Raw genomic sequence first — 27,930 nt, 5'->3', positions numbered from 1 at the left:
AAACACCCAAAATCCATTTAAAAATCCCAACTTTTTCCTGGGTTTCCCTCTGGAAAAGAGCCAAGAGTATCCCAAAAAAAAAAAAAAAAAAAAAAAAAAAAAGGAAAATATTGGGGAATGTTTGACACCATTTTATTCATCTTCAACTGCAGTGGAAAAATAGAAACCTTTTACAAGCGCCGGCGTTGTCAGCTCAACTCAAGTTATATATTTATATATTTTATATAAATTTCTTTTTTTTCCTTTTTTTTTTCCTGTTTTTTATTTTTTCCTTGTGTTTTTCCAAGTGCAGCAAGAGACCAAAAACCACATCGAGCCTGATCCGAATCGAGCCCCGAAAAAGCAAAAAAAATCCCAAATAATTCCAAATAAACAGCTTTTAATCCCAGTTTTTGTGGTTTTTTTTTTCCACATCCAATTTCCTCTCCAAATACCACCTGAATTTCTTTAAATTTTTCTTTCTTTTTGTGCATATTTTTATTTATTTCATTTTTTTTTCACCTCTTTTTGAACTCTTTGGCACAATTTTGATTCTGCTACAGTCCGAGTCAGGAGATCTCTTTTGCCAATTTGCAGCACTTTTTAAAAAAAAAAATCTGATTTTTAAATTTTTTTTCCTGACTTTTTTTAACTTTTTGAAGCCTGAAACTCGCTGGACAAATGGATTTTTCTATTCCCTGCAACCCAAAAATTGTGTTTTTCCCCCATTTCTACATTCACAGTTGAATATTTAAGGAAGGAAAGGCGCTTTTGTTGCTGAGCAGGACAAGCCAAGAGCTCCAAACATTCAGCATTCCCTAAAAATAAAATCCCTAAAAAAAGCGACTTTCCTTAAATTTAATTTTTTTTTCTTCTTTTCTACTTTTTCTTCCCTATCTCTTACTGCCTGAACCTCAGTTATGAAATGCAACAGCTGAACCCTTAAATTTTGTATATTTTAGATTTTTTTTGTCTTTTTTTTTCTGTCTTTTGGTTTTTTTTTTTCTTTTTTTTTTTTTTTTTCCCGGATTTTTGTTTTTTTGTGGTTTTGGGAAAAAAAAAAAAAAAAAGAGAAACTGCAATGAAATTTTTTTTCTTTTTTTTTTTTTTTTTGGGAAGTTGAGAATGTGGATATGACCTCACTCACACACACTCACTCCTCTTGGAATTCCTTCTCTCTCCTCTGGGATTTGCCTCATCCCGGAGACTCCCAAATCCCTGGGAAAATCCCAAATCCTGGGAAATTCCCAATTTTCCACCTTCCTCTCTTCTCTCTCTCTCTCTCCAGCAGCCAAAACCTCACAGAGCACCACTTTAATCCCAATTTTCCCCGTTTTTCCCTCATTTTCTCCTCCGAGCTCAGCCGCTCTCGGGCTGGTGGGAATTTCGCTTTTTTCCCCCCATTTTTTTTTTTTTTGGTGGAATTTTTGGGGCACAGAATTCCCTCCTGGATGCCGGGGGTCACCAAAGGTTGGGATTTTTGTTCCGAGCCTCACTCACTCATCCTCAGCATCCTCTCATTCCCAAACATTCCGCACACGTCCTCACTCCCGGGGTTTTTGGGGGGTTTTCTAGGAGATTGGAGATTTTTCCTTTTTTTTCTCGGTGTTGTTGTTGGTTTTTTATCCAGTGGGGGTCCTCAGGTGTCGTCCCAATGGTAACAGATCTGGAAAAGGGAAAAAAAAAAACCAGGGGATTTAGGGGGAAAAATGGGATTTTGGGGGGGAAAAAGGGAATTGGGGAATTCAAGAGGGAAAGGGAATTGAGGGGAAAATGGGGGGAAAAAGGAATTCAGAGAAAAAAGGGGATTCAGGGGAAAAAGGGGATTCAGGGGAAAAAAGGAATTCAGGGAATCAAAGCCCTGGAATGTTTAAAAACGGGGGGATGTGGCTCTTGGGCTGGACTCCACCTTGGAGATTTTTCCAAATTTAACAATTCCAGGATTACAACAAAAAAACCCCAAACCTAAATACTGCAAATCAGGAGATAATAAAAAAAAAAAGTGGGGGAAAAATTGGGTTGGGTTCAATCCTGGAGATTTTTCCAACTTTAAAATTAAGAAAAATCGACTTTGTAGGGTCAAAAGACCCCCAAATGGGACTTTTTTCCCCACAAAAAACCAGGAAAAGAGAACTTTGGGATTGTGGCCCTTCCCAGGCTTAGCTGAGCCAATTCCAGGAATTTCTGGGTGGGAAAAAGCAGGGCTGAGCCCTCACCAAGCTTGGTTCTTGAGTTTCCTCAGCTCTTTCGTGGCCCAGGTCGCGAGGGTTTTCGTTTTGTTCGTCTTGGATCTCCTCCCTTCCGTTAGCAGTTCGTGGATCATGGGTCTGGCTTCTACTAATTTCAGGACGTCCTTCCCAAAAGCTGTACACAAATCCCTGGATGCAGAGGAAAATTGGGGAGAAAAACCAATTGTGAGTGGCACAAAATGCTGGTCGGGGGGGGGGGGGGGGGGGTGGGCTGATTTTGGGAAAACTGCAATTTAAAAATGCTCCAATTCTTGTTTAAAGGTTGATTTCATCATAATTCTCCTTCAATTCAGCAGGAGAAATGAAAACACCTCAGCCTGCCTTTCTCTGCTACCTAAGGATGAGTTTTTTTGGTTCTAAACTCCTGGAAAAATCCTAAATCTGGGATTTTTGTGACGACTTTCTCACCAGCAGAATTGCTTCACACCTGGAGCCAAACACCCAAACTCCAACCCCAAAACTGACACTAAAAACCTCAGACAGGCAAGAAAAAAAGGGCAGATTCCAGGATTTTAACCTGGTTTCCTCTGTTCCCTAAGGATGAGGGATTTTGGGTTCTAAACTCCTGGAAAAATCCTAAACCTGGGATTTTTGTGACGATTCTCTCACCTGCGAATCCCTTCACACCTGGAGCCAAACTCCAAGCCCAACAGTGACCCTAAAACCCTCAGATGGGCAGGAGGAAGCCAGGTTGAAATCCTGGGATCTGCCCTTCCTCTGTTCCCTAAGCATGAGTGTTTTTGTGTTCTAAACTCCTGAAAAAACCCTAAATCTGGGATTTTTGTGACAATTCTCTCACCTGCAAATCCCTTCACACCTGGAGCCGAACTCCAAGCCCAACAGTGACCCTAAAACCCTCAGACGGGCAGGAGGAAGGGCAGAGCCCAGGATTTCAACCTGGCTTCCTCTGTTCCCTAAGCATGAGTGTTTTTGGGTTCTACACTCCTGGAAAAACCCTAAACCTGGGATTTCTGAGACGATTCTCTCACCTGCGAATCCCTTCACACCTGGAGCCGAGCTCCAAGCCCAACAGTGACCCTAAAACCCTCAGATGGGCAGGAGGAAGCCAGGTTGAAATCTTGGGATCTGCCCTTCCTCTGTTCCCTGAGCATGAGTGTTTTTGTGTTCTAAACTCCTGAAAAAACCCTAAATCTGGGATTTTTGTGACGATTCTCTCACCTGCGAATCCCTTCACACCTGGAGCCGAGCTCCAAGCCCAACAGTGACCCTAAAAGCCCCAGACGGGCAGGAGGAAGGGCAGAGCCCGGGTTTTTCCTCACCCTATGAGCCCGGCGGCGCAGGCCACCACCCCGTCCGTGTGATCCTCGTCCCCCGCGATGTGGTCGATGTAGGACAGGATAAACTCCACCCTGGGCTGCACCAGCATCACGTCGGCTGCAGGGAGGGCAAAGGCCTGGTCAGGGCTTTGGCAACGTCTGGGATGCTCCCAAAACCCGCCTGGCTCCCACCCGGATCCTCCCTCTGGATCTGATCAATTCCCCTGGACTGACTGGGGTTTTCGCTGTTTCCTGCTCTGAGGGTTCGCCGCTGCAGGGATGGGGCAACCCCAAAAAGGAGGATCAGGGGGAGCTCCTGGATCCCTGGAAACGCCCCAGGAATGTGGGGATGTGGCACTGGGCATTCGGAGGAAAAAAGGGAATTCGGGGAATCAAGGGGAAAAAGAGGGAATTCGGGGAGAAAAGGGAATCAGGGGAGTAAAGGCACAAAAGGAGATGTGGTTTGGAGGTGACACTGGATGATTTTAAAGGAAGGGATGTGACAACCCCAAAAGGAGGCTCAGGGAGATCTGTATCAGGCAACTGGGAATATTTCTCCACAGGAAGAGTTACAAAATATTGGAACAACTTCCCAGAGCAGTCCCCATGCCAGGAAATGCCCTAGGAATGTGTGGCTGTGACACTGCAGGACATGGCTTGGAGGTGACACTGGATGATGCTAAAGGAAGGGAAGGAGCAGGGATGTGACAACCCCAAAAGGAGGCCTAGGGAGATTTGTATAGGGTAATTTGGAATAATTCCCCACAGGAAGGGTTAAAAATGCCCAAAACCAGGTGGACAGGCCACTGGGGGTGTGGTTTGGAGGTGACACTGGATGATGTTAAAGGAAGGGAAGGAGTAGGGATGTGACAACCCCAAAAGGAGGCTCAGGAGGTCTGTATGGGATATTTAAGAATAATTCCCCACAGGAAGGGTTAAAAATGCCCAAAACCAGGTGGACAGGCCACTGGGGGATGTGGTTTGGAGGTGACACTGGATGATGCTAAAGGCAGGGAAGGAGCAGGGATGTGACAACCCCAAAAGGAGGCCTGGGGAGGTTGGTATCGGGTATTTGGGGACATCCAGGATTCCAGGGCGTGGCTGGTTTCCAGGATGGCTCCCACAGGGACCCCACTCACGGTGCACGTTCTCCTGGTCTCCCTTGAGGCCCTGGATGATGCCCGTGTAGGCCTCCAGGCAGCCCTCCCGCAGCTCGTTCAGGTAATCCACCATGTCGTAGTCGGACTGGGGACAGACACACGGACAGACACAGGGACAGAGTGAGTGACGCCTTCAGCCTCAGCTCTCACGTTTCCCACATGCTGCACTGCCTCAGCGTGGCTCTGAACTCACACAGAGTGTTAGCAGGCTCTGCCCACAGCTCAGTCACACAGAACAATCCTTTAGCCCCAGAGACAAGGACAGACACCGCTGCAGCTTCGGGCCCAAAAAGTGTAGACAACAAAAAGGCCCAAAAGTGCAAACAAAGCAAACTGAGGGGAGCAATCTGTGAGGATGGGACTGCACAACCTGGAGCTGTAATTGGATAATTAACCCCGATATGGAAATGGACCAAAACTTGTAAAAGTGAGAAAACTCATGACTCTTGAGTCCATCTTGGGTGTAGCCATGGCCAGGCTCTTGTGCTGCCCAAGGTGCATCCTTGAAGCCTTTCAATAAATCCCTGCTTTATTAATTTAACTCTGTACAGCCTCTTTGGGCATCAAGATGAGACCCCAGAATGTCCCCTGGGCCTGGGGACAGCTCACCTTGTCCACCTGGGCCTGGGATGCCTGCTGGAGGGTGTTGAGCACCACGTCCAGGTACTTCTTGAACTCGCCGCCGATGGCCAGGGCGATGTCCCCGAACACCGAGAGGATCTGCGGCTTCACCGACCTGTGCACGTTCTCGTTCTGGGGAAAAACACCCCAAAAAGGGCCTGGATCAGGGTGGGAAGGGGCAAAGGAAAGGAGGGAACGGGCTCAGGCTGCACCGCGGGGTTTGTGTGGGGTGTTCCAGAATGTTTCTCCAGTGGAAAGAGTGTAAAATGCTGGAGCAAGAACAGGGGTTGGAAATGCCTGGAAATGCCTCAGGAATGTGGGAGAGGGAGGGAAAGGGAGGAAGGAATTCAGAAGGAAGAAAGGAATTTGGAAGGAAGGAATTCAGAATTCTAAAGGAATTTAACAGGAAGGGAGGGAGGCAGGAAGGAAGGCAGGCAGGAAGGCAGGAAGGCAGGAAGGAAGGAAGGAAGGAAGGAAGGAAGGAAGGAAGGAAGGAATCCAGGAAGGAAGGAATGAACTCAAGAATTCAGGAAGGGACTCAGAAGGAATTCAGGGAGAGCGAGTGGGAGTGATGCAGAGTGGGAGACAGGAAGGAATGTGGGAGAAACTCAGGAATCCAGGAAGGAATTTATTTAGGAATTCAGCAAGCTGATAAATGAGACATTCCCCCAGCGCCCAAAGCCCTTGCCCCCAGCACCTCCTGGCCGCCGTTCAAACCGCGCCGCGGCGGCGCCGCCAAACACGAGACATTCCCGGAGAATTCCTCCCACTTTTCCCAGGCTTCTCCCACCTCCCACTCCCCTGGGAAGAGTGAGCATCCAACTGTTACTCGGGAATCTCCCACTCACCCCCAGGTTCTCCAGGAGCAGCTGCATCACCTCGTCGCAGAAGGGGAGGATGTTGGACTGCAGGGCTCGGCACAGGTCCCCCACCAGCCCCACTGCCGACAGGCAGACCTGCAACGGAGCAGGGATCAGCTCTGGGATTTGGGGTCATCCCTGGGGATTTTGGGGTCATCCCCCAGGAATTTGGGGTCATCCCCCAGGAATTTGGGGTTGTCCTGGTGCTCCAGAGGGATGGGAGGGTGATTAAATCCTGGGAATAATGAGCTGCCTGACAGCACTGAGGGGAGGCATGAGGACATGCAGGAGTGGCAGGGATTTGGGTTGGAAAAACATCTCTAAATTCCAATTTCAAAGGGGAAATCCCAGCCAGGATTTGGGCTGGAAAAACTACTCCAAAATTCCCATGGAGGCCATCAGGATTGATAATCCAAGGGGAAATCCCAGCCAGGACTGATAATCCAAGGGGAAATCCCAGCTAGGATCTGGGCTGGGGAAAAAACCTCAAAATTCCCCTTGTAGGCACCAGAATTTGACATTCCAAGGGGAATTTGCTGCCTTATCCACATTTTTCCTTGGAAACAACTAAGAAAACTTAAGACACCAAAATTCTACGCTCCAAGGTGGTTTGGATTTGAGAATCCTGGGATTGTTTGGCTTGGAAGTGACCCCACTGGATGGGCAGGGACACCTTTCACTATCCCAAAACTCATCCAACCTGGCCTTGGAAAATTCCAGGGATGGGACAGCCACAATTCCCCCTAGAAGAGGGAGAAAACTGATCCATACCTGGTACTCAGCGTAGTTTTTCAGCCCAATCCCAAGGAAAGGTTTGAAGGCATCCATGTACTTCAGGAATTCTCCACCCAGGACTGTGCAGGGAAAACATTTCAGTGAGAAGGAAAAATCCCAATTCCTGGCATTTGCCATAAACAACAAATCAGATATCCCTCAAATTCAACCCAAACCCAGTGAAAACCAAAAATCACTCGACAACTGAGAACAGTGACATTATCCAGGTCCTCCTGGGACTGGACAAATTCCAAAATTCTTACTGGAAGTAATAAGAAAATCTACCAGACCACAATTCCATGCTCCAAGCTGGTTTAGATTTTAGAATCACAGGATTTCTTGGGATAAAAGGGACCTTAAAGTGACACCTTCCACTACCCCAAGCCCTTGTACACTTCAGCCATGAGAACACCCCCAGCTCTCCTTAATTGCTTTATCCTTGGGAATAATAAAAAATTACCAGAAATCAAAATTCCACACTCTAAGGTGGTTTGGATTTCAGAATCCCAGGATTTCTTGGGTTGAAGGGGACCTTAAAGTGACACCTTCCACTATCCCAGGTTGCTCCAGCCTCGGACACTTCCATGGATGGAGCTCCCCCACCTTCCCTGCACCACAAATTACATTTTTCACCACTTTGCCCAAATTTCCCGGATCCAGCCCCATTCCTGACCTTCCACCAGGGTGCTGACGGCCATCAGGGCGTCCTCCTGCACCCCGCCGGAGCCGGCCGTGCTCTGGAACATTCTGAGCAGCGACGCCATCACCACGTCCGAGATCTGCAGGGCGTCCTGGTGCTGCACCTTCCGCAGCACGTTCTGAGGGAAAAATCATGGGAAAAGGGCAAAAATCACTGTTTATCCTACAGGTAAAGCACTCCCACAGCCCTGGGTCTGCTCCTTCTGAGGGAAAAATCATGGAAAATGGGAAAAAATCATCGCTCATCCCACAGGTAAAGCATTCCCACAGCCATGGGTGCTGCACCTTCTGCAGGGATGTTCTGAGGGAAAAATTGTGGAAAATGGGCGAAAATCATCAGTTATCCTATAGGTAAAGCATTCCCACAGCCATGGGTCTGCTCCTTCTGAGGGAAAAATCATGGAAAATGGGCAAACATCACCATTTATCCCACATGTAAAGTATTCCCACACCAATAGGTGCTGCACCTTCTGCAGCATGTTCTGAGGGAAAAATCGTGGAAATTGGGGAAAAATTGCTGTGTATCCTACAGATAAAGCATTCCCACAGCCCTGAGAGCTTTGATAAGGATGAAAGAGCTGCTGTTTGAACCCTTTTGCAGCCAAAAAAATCTGCTTTTGTGGCTGCAAAGTCCCGTTCATTTGGCTGCATTCAGATTTTCCAGCTGAATTTCCCTTTCCTGCTGCATGGGCTGTTCTCAAAGCTTTGCCATGTGTAAGCTGGAATTAAATGTGACCAGCCCAAATTTAGCCTATTAAAAAAACATAATAATGAAATCCTTTTTTTTTTCTGTCGCAGCTGAGCTTGCAGGGGTTGAACCCATCTGAATTAAAGTTTAGAAATGCTTGAAGTGGTTAAAATACAACAGTTCCCAGGAAAAGAAAAAAAAAATCCTTAATTTCCAGAAGAAAGTAATTATTTAAAGTTTCATTTTTCACTCCACAAAAATGGACTTTGGCTGTTCATATAATTAAGATTTGATTTATGGAATTACAGGATGGTTTGGGTGGGAGGGGAGCTTAAAAATCCCCAAACTCCATGGACAGGAACACAGTCCACTGAACCAAGTTGTTCCTTCCAGTGATAGGATTTTCTCACTTAATTTTCAATATTAACAAATGCTTTTTCTTCTGCTGGATGTTTGTAATTGCATTTCCAGCAAAACAACAAATAAAATTGGGAAAACCCCCCATATATTTTATTTTTTTAATACTGAAAAAAGCCCCTCTGCTGAGTTTTACTCAGTGGGTTTTTAGCATTTGCTGCAACTGGGTAAAAAATTCAGGTTCTGGGATAGTAAAAAAACCACATTTAGAAATTAAAATTGGCATCTTAATTCCACCCGGATTATGCTCCCCAGTGCCCACCCTGCAAGATTCCAGGGTGAAAATTCCCCATTGACACTCTTTCTAAGAAGAGATTATTCTCATTTCTCATTATTTTCAAAAATTACCCTAAAATTGGAGCGTGAAAACAACCACAAAGCTTTTGAGGATGAAATTATGGATTTCTCAAATCATCCTGGAGACCACCTGGGTTGCTCTGAGCTGATTTTGGGGTAAAAAACTCCTTTTTTGAGTGGTGTTTGCAACAGTAAGCACTGCCCTGATGGCTCCTGCTCATCAGCAGATGTTTAATTGGGAATTCTGAGGACACTCAGAACATTTTAATTGGTGCCATTTGGATCAGGAGCACCAAGCACGAGAAGCAGATGAGGGAATCTCTAAAAAGCCTTGAGGGAATTTTTTTTGTTGTTGTTGTCTGTGGGATTGTTGAGGCTGTAGCCAACCCAAGAACCAATCTGACAGCACAGACAACCTATAAAATCCCTAACAACATTCTTTGAGTCATATTGCCCTGAATTTTGTCTCTAGAGCACAACTCAGAGACTTCTGAACCTTGCATCACCTCCCACGTGTCAGCTGGGACCCAAAATCCACTTTTTTCATTCAACTCTCAGCACTGGGAGCTGAGGTTGCAGCTTTAGGGGCACAAAAACACCTCAAAAATCACTTTATTCCCACAGCAAACTCAGGAGAGAGAATTTACCTGGAGAGTAGCACAGAGAAGAGACTGGAGGTCGTTGAACTGGATTCTGTCAGAGGTGCTCTGGATGTGAGACTGAAACAAGAACAAAATCCCACGTGTGAAGAGGCTGCCTGGGATCCTGGCAGCTCCAGGGAGAGCCAGGTTGTACTTTAAATATTTGTTCTTTTCAGATTTCAGAGCACAGGGGCTGTGAAGAAGCTGAATATAGAATCCCTGAGTGGTTTGGGACCTTAAATCCCAAATGGGCAGGGACACCTCCCACCATCCCTGGATTTGGACACTCTCAGGGATAGAGTTTTAAATTTAAATTTTTAATTTTAAATCAGGATTTACCCACCTCCATCTGCAGCACTTGCTGGAGCCTCTCCATGATGACCAGGGTGGTTTTTTGGACAGCAGGATAACAGTCCTTGGCACTGTTTTTCACTATTTCCATCAGGGATTCATAGGCAGAACTCCTCAAGTTATTCTGGTGTCCATCAGGTCTGCAACAGAAGGAGGAAGATTTGCAGCTCCAAGTGCTTGGAAACAGATTTTTTTTTAATTTTAGTAAACCAGCAACAGTTCCATTTGAATGCTGTGACAAGCAGGAGCCACTTGAAAAGCCTTGAAATAACGGGAATTTGTGAAGCCGCTTCTGGCAGTTTTGTTTTTAACGATTTTCAGTTTTTGAAATGATTTTCAGCAGCTCTCACGACAAGGAGAGGGACAGAAGGAGCCTCGGAGTTGGTGTCAGGTGAGCAGCACTTCAGAGCCCCTCCCCAGACACCCCTGAGGGTGTGAAATTTGGAATTGAGGCACCTGACATGATTGATGGGCTCCAGAGCCTTGAGCCAGACACTCCACTCCTGGCTGGATGTAAATGAAGACAGGGAAGGAGTTTAAATTTTGAACTGGGACAAGGCTTTTAAGGAGAATCAGCAGCAAAAAAAGCTCCATCAGTCCATGGAGCTGATCCAGGGATTGAACCTGGAGCTGTCAGATTTATGTGACCTTCGAGCCACCATCAAATTTGAGTTTTAGCCTTTTTTTTGCCCTGCATCTGAGAGCAAAATATTTTGCGTCAGATGTGAGAGGAAAATGGAGGAGTCATGAGGGGAAAATGGGGGAGATGTGAGGGGAAAATGTGAGGGGAAAATGGGGGAGTCATGAGGGGAAAATGGGTGAGACATGAGGGGAAACAGGAGAAATTGGAAGGAAAAGGGAGAAGGGACACTTCTGGACTTCCTAAAACCAGATATGGACAAAATATGAGAAATTATTCAGTGAGAAGAGCGGTTTTTACTGGGATTTGCATCCTCTATTCCTCTGGGGTTTTTTATACCAAATAAAGCCATGTTTTAATCCAACAGCAGATCTCAGCTGCCAAGAAGAGCCCAAAAGCGTGGAGTGGGAAATAAATGAGAAAAGGTTTTTTGGGGAGGTTTTTTTACCTGTCTGCAGTCTCCAGCAGTTTCTGCACTATCAGCTCAAAGGAGGAGGATAAGCAGTAGGTTGCTGGCTCTTCCTGATCATCAGCCACATCTGCAGCTTCATAGGCAGCTTCAGCAAGGCTGGAGAAGGCCTGGGACACAAAATATCCAACTTGAGGAAAAATGGGGGAGATGTGAGGGGAAAATGGGGGAGATTCGTGAGGGGAAAATGGGGGAGATCTGTGAGGGGGAAATGGGGCAGATTCGTGAGGAGGAAATGGGGCAGATTCGTGAGGGGGAAATGGGGCAGATCCGTGAGGGGGAAACGGGGGGAGATCCGTGAGGGGAAAATGTGAGGGAAAACAGGAGAATCGTGAGGGAAAACGGGCCAGATTTGGACAGCCAAGACCAAACAGCCTTAAGGGATGTCAAGGCTGGATATTAAGGAAAATTCCCTCATGGAAAAAGTCCCAGGCATCTGCACAAGCTGCCTGGAGCAGGGCTGAACTCCCAATCCCTGGAATTGCTCACCAAATTCACGGATGAGCACAGAAGAGCCAGCACAACTGCACTGCTGCTGGCAGAATGCTCCGACTTGGTGACACCAAAACCCCTCCAGATCCCACCAGGAGCTGCTGTTCCCAGTGGATCTGGATTCCTGCAGGGTGTGGGGGGTTCCTCACCCAGCAGACGTTGGTGGCCACCCTGGGCTCGGCGCTCAGCCCCTCCATCAGGCACTGCAGCAGCGGGGCCAGGTAGATGTCGTTGATGGCGGCCTCGGGCAGCATCTCGCAGATCCTGCCCACGGTCCAGGCTGTCGTGTCCCTGACCACCACGCTGGGATCCTTCATCAGCTCTATCAACGTTGGCATGGCCTGGAAGGAGCCAGGAGAAAACACATGAGGAAAAAAAAAAAATTCTCCAAATAACCATGCAATTTTAAACTCTAAAAACCCCTAAACAAGAGACTTCTACCTCCAAAACCAGACTACACCCTCCTGATTTTCCTCAAGTGAAACCCTCCAAAACCCCACAAAACCCAGGCTCCAGAAGCCTCCAAAACAGGCGACATCCTTCTGATTTTTCTCAAAATAAGATCATGTAGAAACCAGACATTCTCTCCCAATTAACCTAGTGATTTTGGGTTCTAAAACCCTACAAAACTCAGGCTCCAGAAACGTTCAAAACAGGTGACACCCTTCTGATTTTCCTTAAAATAAAATCAATTAACCCAGTGATTTTGGGCTCTAAAACCCTACAAAACTCATGCTCCAGAAACGTTCAAAACAGGTGATATCCTTCTGAATTTTTTTAAAATAAGAGCATGTAGAAATCAGACATTCTCCTCCAAATAACCACAAGACTTTTACCTCTAGCAGCCCCTAAACAAGGGATTTTTTTTACCTCCAAAACCAGACTGCACCCTCCTGACTTTCCTTAAACGAAAGCCTCACACAAACCAACACCCTCCCCGAAGAACCACAGCCAAACGAACGCTGACCTGTATTACTAAGGGTTTGAGCTGGTTGGGCTCGGGCCCCTCCAGGATGCAGCCGAAGGCCATGACGGCCGCGTCGCGGTACCGCCAGTCGGGGTTCTTGATGTGCTCCTTGATGAAGGGCAGCACGTGGGGGACGATGTCGTCCTCGCAGCACGTGGCCAGCAGCATCAGGCACACCCCTGCCGCCTTGCACGGGTTCCAGTCGTCGTCGTCGTCGTTCTCGTCCTGCAGGAAAAACATCAGGGTGACGCCTGAAGTTTGAACTTTGATTATCACAGATTTTGTGCTGCCTTAGGGTGAGGGTCTGGGCTTCCTATTAAGGGTTACTGAGCTCTCTTCATAGAGTAAGGAGAAAAAATAATTCCTTTTACAGCTTGGGACCAAGGACAATCTTACAAGTTACAGGCCCAAGAGCACATTCTTGGGTCAGGAATAGAGGGAATCACCAAATCTCTCTGGGAACGAGAAATATTAGGAAGCACAGCTCCAATAAATCCCTGGAAGTTTAACAGGGAGTAAAGAAATCCAGGCCTCAAAAATCCCAGGGATTGGGAGCTCACACGAAGCTGTGGAATATTTGGTTTAATATCCCAAATAGGAATAGAGGGAATCACTAAAACCCTCTGGAAACCACAAATCTTGGGAAGCACAGCTCCAGTAAATCCCTGGAAGTGTTTAACAGGGCCTAAGGCCTCAAAAATCCCTGGAACTGCAGCCCACATGAGACAGGGGCTGTGCTATATTTGGTTTAATATACCAAATATTCTTTCAGGAATACAGGGCATCACCAAACCCCTCCGGAAACTACAAATGCTGGGATGTGATCAGGGAAAAAAAGGAGGCAAGTCCCAGTCTCAGCCCAAAACTTGCTGCATCACTGGCTCAGAGTGGTGCATGAAAGCTCATCACAGACCAGGGACTGCCATCTCCTGAGGCATTTCTGGGATCCCAATGGGACCAGAGGAATCCAAAACCCCATTCCCAAGAGCTCCTGAGCTGCAATTCCCTCAGGGAATGTGGCACTCACCTGTTTTGTTAAGGTCTGGGTTAGAATAGGGACCAAATATTGCAGTGCCCCCTTGGCATAGAACTTGCTGGTGTGCTCTGGGGGCCGTCCTTGTTCTGCTGCCTGCAGAGAAGAAAAAGAGGTGAAAAGTTTACTTTCATCAACATTTTTATCTGTTTCTATGTAATCTTTTTCAGCATTAAAAGGCTGAATGATCAACTCCAAGAGGCACAAATTCCCCATTCCCCTCCCTGCTCCCCAGCACAAATTCTGAGCTGCCTCAAGGGCACTTTGAACTGAGGTAAATATTCCAAAATCCACTTTAATTCCTCATCCCTCTCACAGGGCACAATTATCCCCATTTTCACTTGGCTGTCAGGTGTAATTACCAAGTGACCCCGAGGTGAAGGAGCAAAAGGTTTGGAGCAAATAAACCCCACCCCACTGCTGCTGCCTGTCCTTTTATCCTTCATTTTTTATTTTTTGGGAATGCAAGCATAAATATAGATTTAGCTGCTTTAAAAAAAATGGATGTGATTCATGCAGAGCCCTTCAAAGTTTCAGCTGTTATTGATCCCCACAGATAATTTCTGCAAACAGCATCTGCATGCAGAACAAATTCCCCAAATTCCTCTCCAGCCCCAGCCATTCCATAGGATAATTACTTTTATTTCATCCAGAATTCCAGGTCTGACTCATAAATAATGGATTTTAGGGAATGTGAACCATCTTCTGGCATAAAGCCCCTCATGGTTGTGACAGACCCCAAAATTTTGGACATTATTTTATTAATCCCATGGATTATTTCCAGGAAAAACACAGGGGAGCCCTGTGATGGAGCTGCATGTGGAATTGGGTGGAAATAGGGAATAAGAGTGGTAAAATTGGGTTATTTGAACAAAACCCACCAGGCTGGAGAGTGCTGGGACGGTGAGAGGTGTCCCTGCCCATGGCTGGGATTTAAGGTCCTCCCAACCCAAACCATCCCAGGATTTTGGGATTAACAGGAATTCCAAATGCAGAGTCAGCCAAAAACCCCCAATTTACCTGGGGGAGCAGGACCTCGGCCAGAACCAAGTGAGGAGCTAAAAACTCCTTTCAAAGGAGGAGCCAAAGAGTCCCAAATGAGGAACTAAAAACTCCCAAATCAGCAGCTAAAAAGTCCCAAAAGAGAAGCCAAAAACTCAACTCCCAAATGAGCTAAAAAGGCCCCAAGGAGGAGCTGAAAACTGCCAAGGGAGGGGCCAAAAAATCCAAAAGGAGGAGCCAAAAATTGAACTCCCAAATGAGCTAAAAACCTCCAAAAGAGGAACCAAAACCTCAACTGCCAAAGGAGCCAAAAAACTCGCAAAGGAGGAGCTAAAAACGCCCAAATGAAGACTATAAAGCTCCCAAAAAAGAGGCGCCACAACCTCTTTTAGGGCTTTTCAGGCGGTGCTGTGAGCCCCAAACCAGCCGGGAATTGCCCCATTTCCCCCAGGAACAGCAGGGGCAGCTCCTGGGGTGGCCAAAGGCAGGAATGGCAAATCCCAGGGGAAGAGCAGGGGACGGGTGAGGGGAGCCCAGCCCCACCTCGGAGGCCTCGATGGCCAGGTCCATCTCCTCGTCGCACACGTTGGACCAGAACTCGATGCCCTGCAGAGCCACCTCGTCTATGTCGCTTTTCATCGCCTCAATCGTGATCTGCCGCGGCACAAAAACGAGATTTCAGGGGTTGATCCCACCTGAATTCACCCTGCTTTCGGGGAGATCAGGAGGGGACTGGGGATTGCCGGAAATTCAAGTTATTGAGGTTTAAAATTACAAATAACTGGATTTTTTCCCCCTTATTTTGTCACCTCGGAGTGAGGTTTCTGTCCCATTTGGAATCTCAAAGATGGGGTTTGTAGGGATTTTTTAGGGATTGGGATTCCCAGGGATACAAAAGAAAATCAGGAATGGAAGTTTATAAAGAGATGGCCTTCGGAGAAATAAAAATGGAAAATATAAACTGAAATTGAGGGAGATTTGGGAAATAAACATCAGAAATAGAAACATAAACAAAGGAAAATCAGAGAAATACTAACACAAGTAGAGAGAGAACAGAGAAATAAATATGAGAAATACAAATGAGGGAAATCACAGAAATATAAATAGAAGAAAACCAAGAAAATAAATATCAATATAAACACAGGGAGATCAGCCAAAAAAAGTGAGAAATATAAATTCAAAAGAGGAGAAATCAGAGAAATAAACCAGAGAAATAAAAATACAAATGGGGGAAAATACAAGCAGAGGAAAATCAGAAGAATAAATATGAGAATTAGAAATAAAATTTATTTCTTTATTATAAATAAATAATTTATTACATAGGAACTTATTTAATATATTACTTACATACTATTAACATATATTAATGTATCAATGTATAAATATTATACTGTTACATTATCTTAATATATACTTATATATTAAATTATGTTTATTATGAATATAAAAATTATTTTATAATTAATTATACAATTATTTTATAAATAAAATATGAACCACTCACAGCAAAGAGGGCAGGCCCCATGTAGGTCTCCATGTATTGATAATAAAGGGACATTATCTTCACCAGGTTCTGTAAGGCAGCCACTCGTACCTGGGGCAGAGAAAAATGCCCAATTTCACACAATTTACTTATTTTAATTTTAACATATTTTTGGCAGGCAGATACTCCCCAGGAAGGGAATTTTGAATTTACTCACCCTTGTGTCTGGACACTGTGTGGCTTCACAGACTACTTGCATAATAAAGTGCCTTTCGGACTGAAATAAAGAGAAATAAAAGAACATTTAAAGGGGTTTAAAGAAGAATTTAAGCTTTTAAAGGCTTCCCAGGGAGGGTGAATTTAGGTCTGGACCAGCACAGGGCACCACTCCCTGCTCTATCTTAAACCATTTTTTCCCAATGATGGGAATATTTTCCCCCCAAAACAGGAGTGCTTTTCCCCAAAACTGAAGTGGTTGTTTCCCCCAAAATGGGAAATTGTTTCCCCTTCCCCCCAGAATGGGAATCCAACATTTGCATTTCAAGGCTGTCCAAAATAAAGACACAGCAGAACTTCAGAATTCAAAAATCCTGCTGGTCCCTGAATTATTTCAGCAATTTCTTAAAAAAAAAAAAAAGGAAAAAAGAAGGAAAAAAAGGAAAAAGTCACTGCTCCCCTCCCTGCAGATCCCCAGCGCTCCTGCCTGCCCAGAGCTGCATCCAAGTCTCAGTTTCCACAGGATTTATCCATCAAAACTCAGCGTGGTGCATGAACCTCATCACTGACCGTGGATCAGCAGCTCCCCCTGCAATCCCTTCCCAAAGTTTGGGATTTCTGGGGTTTTCCCCTCACCTCTTTGTCAAAGTTTGCTTTGGTGAATTCCAAAGAGTTCAGGAGTGCGTTGGTAGCTGCAAGCTTCACATTGTTGCTGGGCTCCTCCTTTCTCATTCCCTGGATTATGGCAGTCAGGATCTCATTGGATTTGTCCTGGAGCTGCTCTGGATCCTGAAAAAAAACGTTTAAAAAATCTGGATAAAGTTATTTATGATTTAAACAGATTTTCCTGTTTTCAAGCAGCAGAATCTACGCATGAAAAAGATTTTTTTTTTGGCCAGAATCTACAAATAAATGTTTTGGAAAGATTTTAGGATAAACCAGGAAATCATGGGAAATCCAAGGAATTCCTGCAGCACCTGGGATGGGAAGGAGAAGCCTGAACTGAGCACAAATGCTCCAGAACTCCCCTGGCCAGAGGAAATCCAGGATTTTCCAGGCCAGGGAGGATCCCAAGGCTGGTCCCTGTTTTCCCCGGGATGTGGATGCTGAGCTGAGGTTTTCCCTCAGCCTGCGGGAGCCTCCACGTTCCCTTCGGGAATGGTGACCTGGATTTGGGGTGGGAAAGGAGGTCAGGCCTTCCAGGAACCTGCTGGAGCGGCCAGCAGGGGGAAAAGGCTCCTGGAAACCAGGGAATCCCCTCCAGAGGCGTAAAAGCCTCCTGGAAATCAGGAATGCCTTAAGGCTGCCAATCAGCAAAGGATCATCAAAGTTTCCTGGGAATCCTTAGGTCAGGAAAGCCCTCCGAGATAATTTTAAATCTCCCGGAAAGCAGGATTTCCTTAAGGCTGGAAAAGCCCAAGACCGTAAAAATCTCCTGGGAATCCTAAAAAAACAAAATCCTTAAACAAAAGATCCAACTTAAAAAGCCCCAGTTCAAAATCCAACCAAAACTCCTACCAAAAAAGTCCAGCCTAAAGAACTCAATCCTAAACCCAGCCTAACAAATCAAAAAAACTTCAACCCAAAAACTTCAACCCAAAATACAATCCAAAGAATCCAAGCTAAAACCCAACCCTAAATCCAACCCAAAAAATCCAAAAAACTTAAACCTAAGAACCAATCCAACCCAAAACGCAACCCAAAGATCCAAGAAACTCCAACCCAAAAACTTCCAACCCAAAATCCCATCCAAAGAATCCAAGCCAAAACCCAATCCTAAATCCAACCCAAAAGATCCAAAAAACTTCAACCCAAGACCCAATCCAATCCAAAACGTAACCCAAAAAATCCAACCCTAAGAATCCAAAAAAATCCAACCCAAAGAACCAATCCAACTCAAAATGCAATCCAAAGATCCAAGAAACTCAAACCCAAAAAATCGAACCCAAAAAATCAAAAAAAAAACCTCCAACCCAAAGAATCCAAACAACTCCAACCCAAGAACCAATCCACCCCAAAATCCAACCCAAAGATCCAGGAAACTCCAACCCAAAAAACCCAAAAATCCCTAACCCAAAGAATGCGAGCCCCAACCCAACCCGTCACGGCCTCGGCCCCACAGCCCCGTCCCACTCACGATGTCCTGGCAGATGTAGCCGATGGCCTCGAGCGTGGACTCCTTCATGTGCTCCGTGCTGTGCTGGTTGGTGACGTTGGCCACCAGCTGCGGGATCAGCTCTGGCCACTGGTTCATGGGGATCTCGGCGCAGGCGATGCCGGCCACGCACTGCGACGCCGAGCTGGGCCGGTACGTCTCCGTGCCCAGCGTCTGCAGCACCTGCACGGCACGAGAAACGGGGGGATAAATTATCCCACAGAGCCCTGTGCCCAGGGAAACGGGGATAAACACCCCAGAGAGCCTGATCAATCACCCACAGAGCCCCTGTGCCCAGAGAAACGGGGATAATCACCCCACAGAGCCCTGTGCCCAGAGAAACGGGGATAAACACCCCACAGAGCCCCTGTGCCCAGAGAAACGGGGATAAACACCCCACAGAGCCCCTGTGCCCAGAGAAACGGGGATAAACACCCCACAGAGCCCTGTGCCCAGAGAAACGGGGATAAACACCCCAGAGAGCCCGATCAATCACCCACAGAGCCCCTGTGCCCAGAGAAACGGGGATAATCACCCCACAGAGCCCTGTGCCCAGAGAAACGGGGATAAACACCCCACAGAGCCCCTGTGCCCAGCGTCTGCAGCACCTGCACGGCCAGGGATGGGAGAGACGGGGATCAATCACCCACAGAGCCTGATCAAACACCCACAGAGCCCTGTGCCCAGGGAAACGGGGATAAACACCCCAGAGAGCCCCTGTGCCCAGAGAAACGGGGATAAACACCCCACAGAGCCTGATCAATCACCCACAGAGCCCTGTGCCCAGAGAAACGGGGATCAATCACCCACAGAGCCTGATCAATCACCCACAGAGCTCTGTGCCCAGGGAAATGGGGATAAACACCCCACAGAGCCCCTGTGCCCAGAGAAACGGGAATAAATCACCCCACAGAGCCCCTGTGCCCAGGGAAACAGGGATAATCACCCCACAGAGCCTGATCAATCACCCACAGAGCCCTGTGCCCAGAGAAACGGGGATAAATCACCTACAGAGCCTGATCAAACACCCACAGAGCCCTGTGCCCAGAGAAACGGGGATCAATCACCCACAGAGCCTGATCAATCACCCACAGAGCCCTGTGCCCAGGGAAATGGGGATAAACACCCCACAGAGCCCCTGTGCCCAGAGAAACGGGAATAAATCACCCCACAGAGCCCCTGTGCCCAGGGAAACAGGGATAAACACCCCACAGAGCCCGATCAATCACCCACAGAGCCCTGTGCCCAGAGAAACGGGGATAAATCACCTACAGAGCCTGATCAAACACCCACAGAGCCCTGTGCCCAGAGAAACGGGGATCAATCACCCACAGAGCCTGATCAATCACCCACAGAGCCCTGTGCCCAGGGAAATGGGGATAAACACCCCACAGAGCCCCTGTGCCCAGAGAAACGGGAATAAATCACCCCACAGAGCCCCTGTGCCCAGGGAAACAGGGATAAACACCCCACAGAGCCCGATCAATCACCCACAGAGCCCTGTGCCCAGAGAAACGGGGATAAATCACCTACAGAGCCTGATCAAACACCCACAGAGCCCCTGTGCCCAGGGAAATGGGAATAAATCACCCCACAGAGCCCCTGTGCCCAGAGAAACGGGGATCCATCACCCACAGAGCCCAGAGAAATGGGGATCCATCACCCACAGAGCCCAGAGAAACGGGATCAATCACCCACAGAGCCCAGAGAAACAGGATCAATCACCCACAGAGCCCAGAGAAACGGGGATCCATCACCCACAGAGCCCAGAGAAACGGGATCAATCACCCACAGAGCCCAGAGAAACGGGATCCATCACCCACAGAGCCCAGAGAAATGGGGATCAATCACCCACAGAGCCCAGAGAAACGGGATCCATCACCCACAGAGCCCAGAGAAATGGGGATCAATCACCCACAGAGCACAGAGAAACGGGATCAATCACCCACAGAGCCCAGAGAAACAGGATCAATCACCCACAGAGCCCAGAGAAACGGGATCAATCACCCACAGAAACGGGATCAATCACCCACAGAGCCCTGGGCCCAGCGCCTGCAGCGCCTGCAGGGCCAGGGGCCAGGAGAAACGGGCATCAAACGCCCACAGAGCCCAAACCCCACAGCTTGGGCACAAACCACCCGGGGTCTACTGGAAAAACAGTGCTGGGGACGGGAACAGTCCGGCTGGGACTGCCGTGGTAAAGGTTCAACAAATCGGGGTTGAATTCACCCCAAAAAGCAAATCTTTTATGCCAAAATTATCTGGGTAGTTTTGTTGGGCGTTGGGATAGATCAGGAGGAGTTCTGAACTTTGGGAACTTTTCATTAAAAACATGGAGGGACTGGGATGGATTTTTTCAGCTTTCCCTATAATACACCAGTAAAATTTTCTTTAAAAAATAGAGGGAGCCGTTTGCACTTTTCCATCATTTTTAGTTGTACACCAATAACTTTCTCTAAAAAGTAGAGGGATTTTTCCCAGCATTTCCCAGTCATACACCAGGAAAATTTTCTTTAAAAAGTAGAGGGAGGGGTTTTCATTTTTCCATCATTTTTAGTTTTACCCCAGTAACTTCCTCTAAAAAACTGGAGGGACATGGGATGAATAATTCCCAGTTATATACCAATAACTTTTACTTTAAAAAAAATTGAGAGTGAAATGCTTTTTTTTGATAATTTCCACTTGAATACCAATAATATTTTCTATAAAAACCAGGAAGGGATTAGCATTTTCCCAACATTCTCGGTTATAACCAATAAAACTTTCTTTAAAAACCAAAGAGATGAGGATTAATTTTTTCAGCATTTCCAATTACACACCAACAACATTTCCTTTCTAAACTGGAGGGAGTGGGATGCATTTTATCAGCACTTCCAGTTCCACACCTTCATTTTCCAAGTTTCCACCTAAATGTTGGATTTTTGGTGTTGAAAACAGCAGCAAATTGTTCAATTCCAGTGCACAAGGACAGCTCCTGATCCCAGTAAAATTCCGTGGAAATAAAGGAGCAAAGGTGCTCCATCATCTCTCACCCAAATTCACCCTCTGGTGTGGCTGCCCCTGATCCCTGCATGTCCAAGCCCTGGGAGAAGGAAAGGTGGGAATGGATGGAATTTAAGGTTCTCCCCACCCAAATAATTCTGGGATTATTGAGAGAGATTCTATTAACACCAAAAAAAAAATAAACATAAAGCTCAGGGCCGAGCTGATTCAGTCACAGAGCACTGCACAAATCCCAGCACCATTTTTTGCTCCCATCAGCCAAAAAGAAACAACAAACCACTGAGCCACCACTTCTGTCCCTGCAGGCTCTGCACTCCAGCTGGGCAAAAAGCACCCTCAGGAAAACACACGGATTTTTATTTATTTTCTATCTGGGACTTGTAATTTTTTCCCCATTTTCCACTTTTAAAACTTGCTGGGCCTCATGTGAACATTGCTCAGACTCAGAGCATTTCAAAGGTGTTGGTGGGGAGTGGAGAGCACCTGGGGAAGCTCCTCCTCAGAAAGGGAAGAAAAATCTTCCTCAAAAAGCATTTCCTGCAGAAAATTCAACGCCCAGCCCAGCTGCAGGGGAAACCATGGAATCCTGGAATGCTTTGGGTGGGAAGGGACCTTAAATCCCACCCAGGGCCACGGGCAGGGACATTTCCCACCGTCCCAGGGGCTGCCAGCCCTGTCCAGCCTGGCCTGGGGCACTTCAGGGATCCCGGGGCAGCCACAGCTGCTCTGGGCAATCCCTGCAGCGTTTTCAGAGCTTCACTGTAGAAACTTCTTCCTTCAGCTCACCTAAACCAACCCTCTTCCAGTCTGAAACCATCCTCTGCTGTCCCAGCAGAGCCTTCCACAAACCCCGAACATCCTGGGCTGGAAGGGACCCACGGGGATCACCCAGCCCAGCTCCCATCCCTGCAGGACACCCCAAATTCACCCTGAGCCCCCCTGGCAGCGCTGCCCAAATGTTCCTGGAGCGCTGAGAGGTTTGGGATCACCACCATCCCACGGGGAGCTGGCCCAGTGCTCTGGGGGAAATCCCACAATCCAACTCAAAATCCAACCCAAAACTGGAGCTCTGAGAGGTTTGGGATCACCACCATCCCACAGGGAGCTGGCCCAGTGCCCCAACACCCTCTGGGGGAAACCCCAAAATCCAACCCGAGAAATCCACCCCAAAACCCCTGGAGCTCTGAGAGGTTTGGGATCACGACCATCCCGCGGGGAGCTGTCCCAGTGCTCTGGGGGAAACCCCAAAATGCAACTCAAAACTGCTGGAGCTCTGAGAGCTCTGGGATCACCATCCCTCCTTGGGGAGCTGTCCCAGTGCTCAAACACCCTCTGCGGGAAGCCCCAAAATCCAACCCCACAAATCCAGCCCCAAGTTCTCCCGCAGTTCTGGCAGCTTTGGGATCACAACCATTCCACGGAGAGCTGTCTTACCCCTCAACCAACCCCCGGGGGAAGCTCTTTGTCCAAAGCTCATCCAGATGAAACCAACTCCCAGACCTGAGCAGCTGCTGCTGCTCCAGGGACCGGGAGAAGACTTTCCACGTGGAAAACCACGGGTGACGACCCTGCCCGACCCCTCGCAGGGCACACACAAGGGGAAGAGGAGGAGGAAGGGCAGCACTTACGAAGTTCTTGACCTCCCTGCGGGCGTTGGCGTCGATGGCCAGCCATCTCTGCTGGTACTGCGCCTTGATGTCGGGGTCCTTGGAGGTCAGCGAGTTCTTGATCTGCAGCCCCGCGGCCACGCGTGCCACCTGGCTGTTGCCGGGGTTGGCCAGCACTTTGGACAGTTCCACCAGGAAGGTGGGCTGTGGGGAGAGGGGGTCAGCCCCGGAGCCCCCCCAAGCCCCCCCAGAGCCCCCCAGAGCCGGATCTGGGCCAGATCAGGGCTAAGCTCCTCGCGGCAGGGGCGGAGGCGCCGCTGGCTCTGCGCCGCGGGGATTTCTCTGGAGCTGGCACCGGAGCCCAGTGACCTCCCCTGCTCCTGCCTGCCCCGACAGCTCCGCCAAACCACTGCATTTATGGGTCCAAACACGGATTTTCCGGGTGGCAGTTATGGAGGAACCCCCTGCTCGTTGTTTCGGTGATTCCACACCCAAACTAGGATGGGTAAAACGTGGAATCTCTGATTTGTGACGTTCCAAACCCTCTGCTGATCACAATGATGATTAACTCCTCAAAATCATAATTAACCCCTCAAAATTATGATCAACCCCCCCCAAAATTATGACTAACCCCCCCCAAAATTATGATCAACCCCTCAAAATTATGACTAACCCCCCCCAAAATTATGATCAACCCCTCAAAATTATGACTAACCCCCCCCAAAATTATGACGAACCCCCCCCAAAAACGCCTGAGTGCACACAAAACCCCCTGGCGTTGGTGCCACTTCCTTTGCTAAAACCTTTAATTTTTAAACTTTTCTTCTTTCGAATCTTTTTAAAATTTCTTCAAGTTTCAGAAGCTTCCCTGAAGCCAAGTGTCAGCAGAGAAGTTTTATTTTTTCCTGAGTATTTTTCCTCAAAAGCTTTTTGCCTGCCCAGAAAAGCCTTCCTAGAAAATAGTGGGAGCAGATGCATTGCTTTCCAAGTGATTTTCCTAAAAATCTTCTACTTTTTTACAATAAACCCATTTCTAAAATCTCTTAAGAAATCTTAAAATACATCTTTATAAAAACAACTTAAACAATCCTAAATTACAAAGAGTTTGGGGCACCAAAATCCCATTTTTAAAACTAACCCAACATTCAAAAGTTGAACAAACAACTCCAGTGCCTTGGACTCCAGGTTTCCAATGCCCAAGCTCAGCTCTTGAGATAAAATTGATTTTAGTTGTTCCATCCCAAACTCTTCAAGTTCAAGCTGAAGAATTTGGGGTTAAAAAATGGGGGAAAACTTAAAGGGATGGGTGTAAATCATTAGAAATATTCTAAACTTAATGCAATAGAAAAAACCCTACAAACAGACCCCACTAAACCACTTCAAACCGAATTTTAAACTCTGATTATATCAGGAGTGAGGAACCAGCCAGAATTAGTTCACAGGACAACCCAGAAGTGTTGCTGCCACCTTGGACATGAAAACTCCTGAAATTCACAGGTGGAGAAGCATCCTTGGGTTTCTCACTCATAAATTAGCAGGAAAATTTGTATTTTCATGAGGTTTTGGGGTAAATTCAGCTAAAAAAAATGAGCAGCATCACAAGAAACCTCAGATTTGAGAGGTAAGGTGAGGGCAGATGGGCCTGAGCTGGGTCCCACCTGCAGAGGTGTCAGGGAACAGCTCAGGTAAAAAGGGATAAATTAGCTAAAGGGGATGAACTAGGGGTGGAGAGGAGGAGGAAGGGGGTGAGGAAGAGCAGGAGGCTGCAGCAGGGAACTGGGAGATGCTCCCAAAGCCCTGGGGCTCTCCTGCCCCTTCCCTCTCCTGGGAAAGGCTCTTCCCACCCAGGGACCACATCCTGTGGTGGGGACGGGCCTGAATTCCTCATCCTCATCCTCCTGGCTTCATCCCCACCCTCATCCTCATCCTCCTGGCTTCATCCTCATCCTCATCCTCCTGGCTTCGTCCCCACCCTCATCCTCATCCTCCTGGCTTCATCCTCATCCTCCTGGCTTCGTCCCCACCCTCATCCTCATCCTCCTGGCTTCATCCTCATCCTCATCGCTTCATCCCCATCCTCATCCTCATCCTCCTGGCTTCATCCTCATCCTCATCCTCCTGGCTTCATCCCCACCCTCATCCTCATCCTCATCCTCCTGGCTTCATCCCCACCCTCATCCTCATCCTCCTGGCTTCATCCCCATCCTCACCCTCCTCCAGGACTCAGCCCCCTTCCATCCTGGACCATTCCCCCTCCCCGTCCCACACAAATCCTTGGTGCCAGCCCAAGCTCTGCTCTCACCCAGCCCTGCCTCTCTCTCACAAAGCAAAGTAAAAATGAAAGCTTGGAGCAATCCCCCCAGGCAGAGAGGAAAAATGAAACCTCGGGAAATCCACATTTCCCCAGCCCTTCCCAGCACCTGAAATCAGGATCATGAGCAGCTCCTGCCCATCACCCCAAAATCCCTCACACCGCAGAGCCCTGGAGCTCCAGGCTCAGCTGGGGCATCCTGAGACTCCCCCAGCACCAACCCAGAGGATTTTCCCTCAAAACTGAGGCTCAGCACCAGGGCTGCATCAATGCTGACCCTGACAGGAGCCCACCCTCCTCGCAGGAGCACCACAAACACAGAACCCGCGTGGCTGTCCCAGCGCACAGCAGCCAGGGCAGGAGCTGCTGCGGGGTGACAGGTGCCGGTCCTGGGGGTGACAGCGGGGCCGTGACCAGGACAGCACCGGGACACCGGGACCCGGCACCCCCCAGTGCTCCCCACGGCTGCAGGGAGCGGCCAGAGCTGCAGCCCCTCACCTTGACTAAGCAAAAACCCTTCTGGAGCAGCAGCAGCCTCAAATCCCCGCTGCAGCACAGCGACTACACCCGGGGCTCTGGGCTTTTTGTTCCCCCTTTCTTTTCTTTTTTTCAGACTTCTTTTCTTCCTCAAATCTAAGGTCACCGGGGGTGCAGCTGCCCCTGCCCAGCCGCACCTCCCTCCCCCACCGGCCGCCCCCGAGCTCCTCCCCAGATCGCCAAGCTCCGGTCCCGCCCCGCGGGGGCTCCAGGGGCTGCGGCGGGACCGGTGCGCCGGGCAGCAGGACCGGACGGGGGTCCCGAGGGCACAGGAACCGGGCAGCAGGGCCGGGCGGGGGTCCCACAGGCAGCAGGACCGGACACCGGCACCGGGCAGCAGGGCTGGGCAGGGATCCCGCGGACGGCGAGGCTGGGAGAGGGTCCCGCTGAAACCGGCCGGGGGTCCCGCGGCCGCTCGGGCCGGGCGGTGGAAGCGGGCAGCGGGACTGGGCGGGGTGCGGCGGGCACTGGGAGTGAACGGGGTCCCGCGGGAAGCGGCGGGCGGGGCCGGCCGGGGGTCCCGGCGGGCGGCCGGGCTTTAGGACCGGGCGGCGCCCGGGGCCGCGATGGCCGCGGCGGCCGCACATGGCCCGCGGCCGCTCCCGCACCGGCCCCGCCCCCCGGCCCGGCGCCGCGCGCTGATTGGCTGCCGGGCCCGCAGGGCGCGCTGTGATTGGCCCGCGCGGCCGCCGGGCGCGGGCAGGGGCGGCAGCGGCCATGGCGGCCGGGCCGGGCCGGGCCGAGCCGGGCGGGGCGGGGGGGCCGCGGAGCGCTCGGGGCAGCGCCGGGCCCGCCACCGGCCCCGCCACCCCCGGGGCCGCCCCGAGCGCTCACCAGGTTCTCGATGGCCGCCTGCTCCAGGAACTTCTGTGCCGCCTCGAGCTCCGAGCAGTCTGCGGAGGGGAAACCGGCGTCAGCCGCGGCCCAACCGCCCGGGCCCTCAGGCTCCGAGCGCGCCCCTTAGCGTGCCCGGGAGCCTCCCCGCCGCCACGGTTCCCGCCCGCCCCACGGCCTCCGCCGCCGCCCACGCCCTCCCCGGGGCTGCGGGCGCCGCCTCGGCCGCCCCGCGGGTTGCGCGGCCCCCGCCCCGCCCGGCCCCGCCGGGCCTGCCCGCCCCGCCGCCCGCAGCCCTCAGCCCGCGCCCTACCCGGCGAGACCGTCTTCTCTAGGATGGTGATGAGCTCCATGGCGGCGGCGTGGCGGCTCCGGCGCCGGCGGGAGGAGGAGGAGGAGGGGAAGGGGAGGGGAGGGGGGGGGGGGAAGCGGGGCGGGCCGGAGGAGGGGAGGGAGGGGAAGGGCGGAAAGCCGGGGCCTGCCCCGCGGAGGCGGCGGGCGGAGGCCGGAGCGGGGCGGGGGCGGTGGCGGCTCCCGGTGCGGCTGCGGGGCGGTGGCGGGAGATTATTTTCAAAAAAAAAAAAAAAAAAAAAAAAAAAACACCAGAAAAAGAAGAAGGAAAAAAAAAAAGGGGAAAAAAAAAAAAAAAAAAGAAGGGGCCGCGCGAGCGGGGAGGCGGCGGCGCGCGCGCGCACCGGGCGGCGGAGGGATACGCCAGGAGGCTCCGCGCGCGCGCCCCGCGCCCGCCGCGCTGATTGGCCGGCGGGGCCCCCGGGCCGGCGCGCGCGCCTTTCTATTGGCTGGGCCGGCGGCGCGAGGACATTGGCGGGGGGGGGCAAAAGGGGGGCAACGGGGGAGGAAAGAGAAGGGGCGGGGCTTCCGGCGGCGCGCGCGGGGATTGGGCGGGGCCGGGCCGGGACCATTGCCGCGGGAGGGGAGGGGGGGGGGGGGCGCGACCACGTCGGGCCGCGGCGGGGGGGGGGGCGGCACCGGGACCACCGGGACCGGCGGAAGGAGAGCCGGGGCACCGGGGCACCGGCACCGCTGCTGGTTCCGGCCACGGCCCGCGCAGCTCCGCCCGCGGCGGGCGCGGAAAGCGGCGGCAGCGGAACCGGCTTGGGAGGAGCCACGTGCTCGGCGCGCAGCGGGAAGCGGAGCCGGCGCGGGT

The 27,930-nt window shown here is 50.0% G+C and overlaps 1 protein-coding gene across 2 annotated transcripts; it reads right to left on the bottom strand.

Moving 5' to 3' along the window:
• Nucleotides 1–115: 115 nt before the first annotated feature.
• On the bottom strand, nt 116–27,183 carry KPNB1 (karyopherin subunit beta 1). 2 transcript variants are annotated; one of them, XM_059489114.1, is made up of 22 exons: nt 27,076–27,182; nt 26,763–26,821; nt 23,102–23,284; nt 18,453–18,653; nt 16,952–17,104; nt 16,317–16,376; nt 16,121–16,210; nt 15,160–15,270; nt 13,609–13,710; nt 12,582–12,806; nt 11,764–11,955; nt 11,102–11,232; nt 10,006–10,153; nt 9,669–9,740; nt 7,594–7,738; nt 6,918–7,000; nt 6,135–6,242; nt 5,275–5,418; nt 4,645–4,750; nt 3,509–3,623; nt 2,196–2,357; nt 116–1,645 (listed from the first exon to the last, which is right to left on the bottom strand). In XM_059489114.1, coding segments are annotated over exons 1-22 (2,631 nt in total). In that variant the 5' UTR covers nt 27,116–27,182; the 3' UTR covers nt 116–1,644. The 2 variants fall into 2 exon arrangements, with proteins under 2 accessions (XP_059345097.1, XP_059345096.1); XM_059489113.1 differs by lacking the exon at nt 116–1,645 and having other exon boundaries at nt 2,192–2,357; nt 27,076–27,183.
• Between the last annotated feature and the right edge of the window lie 747 nt (nt 27,184–27,930).

The sequence above is a fragment of the Ammospiza nelsoni genome, chromosome 26 (genome assembly GCF_027579445.1).
Source record: "Ammospiza nelsoni isolate bAmmNel1 chromosome 26, bAmmNel1.pri, whole genome shotgun sequence".
Classification (NCBI taxonomy): domain Eukaryota; kingdom Metazoa; phylum Chordata; class Aves; order Passeriformes; family Passerellidae; genus Ammospiza; species Ammospiza nelsoni.
Note: the sequence above shows the minus strand (reverse complement) of the source record. Positions and strands in the feature narration are given on the sequence as shown.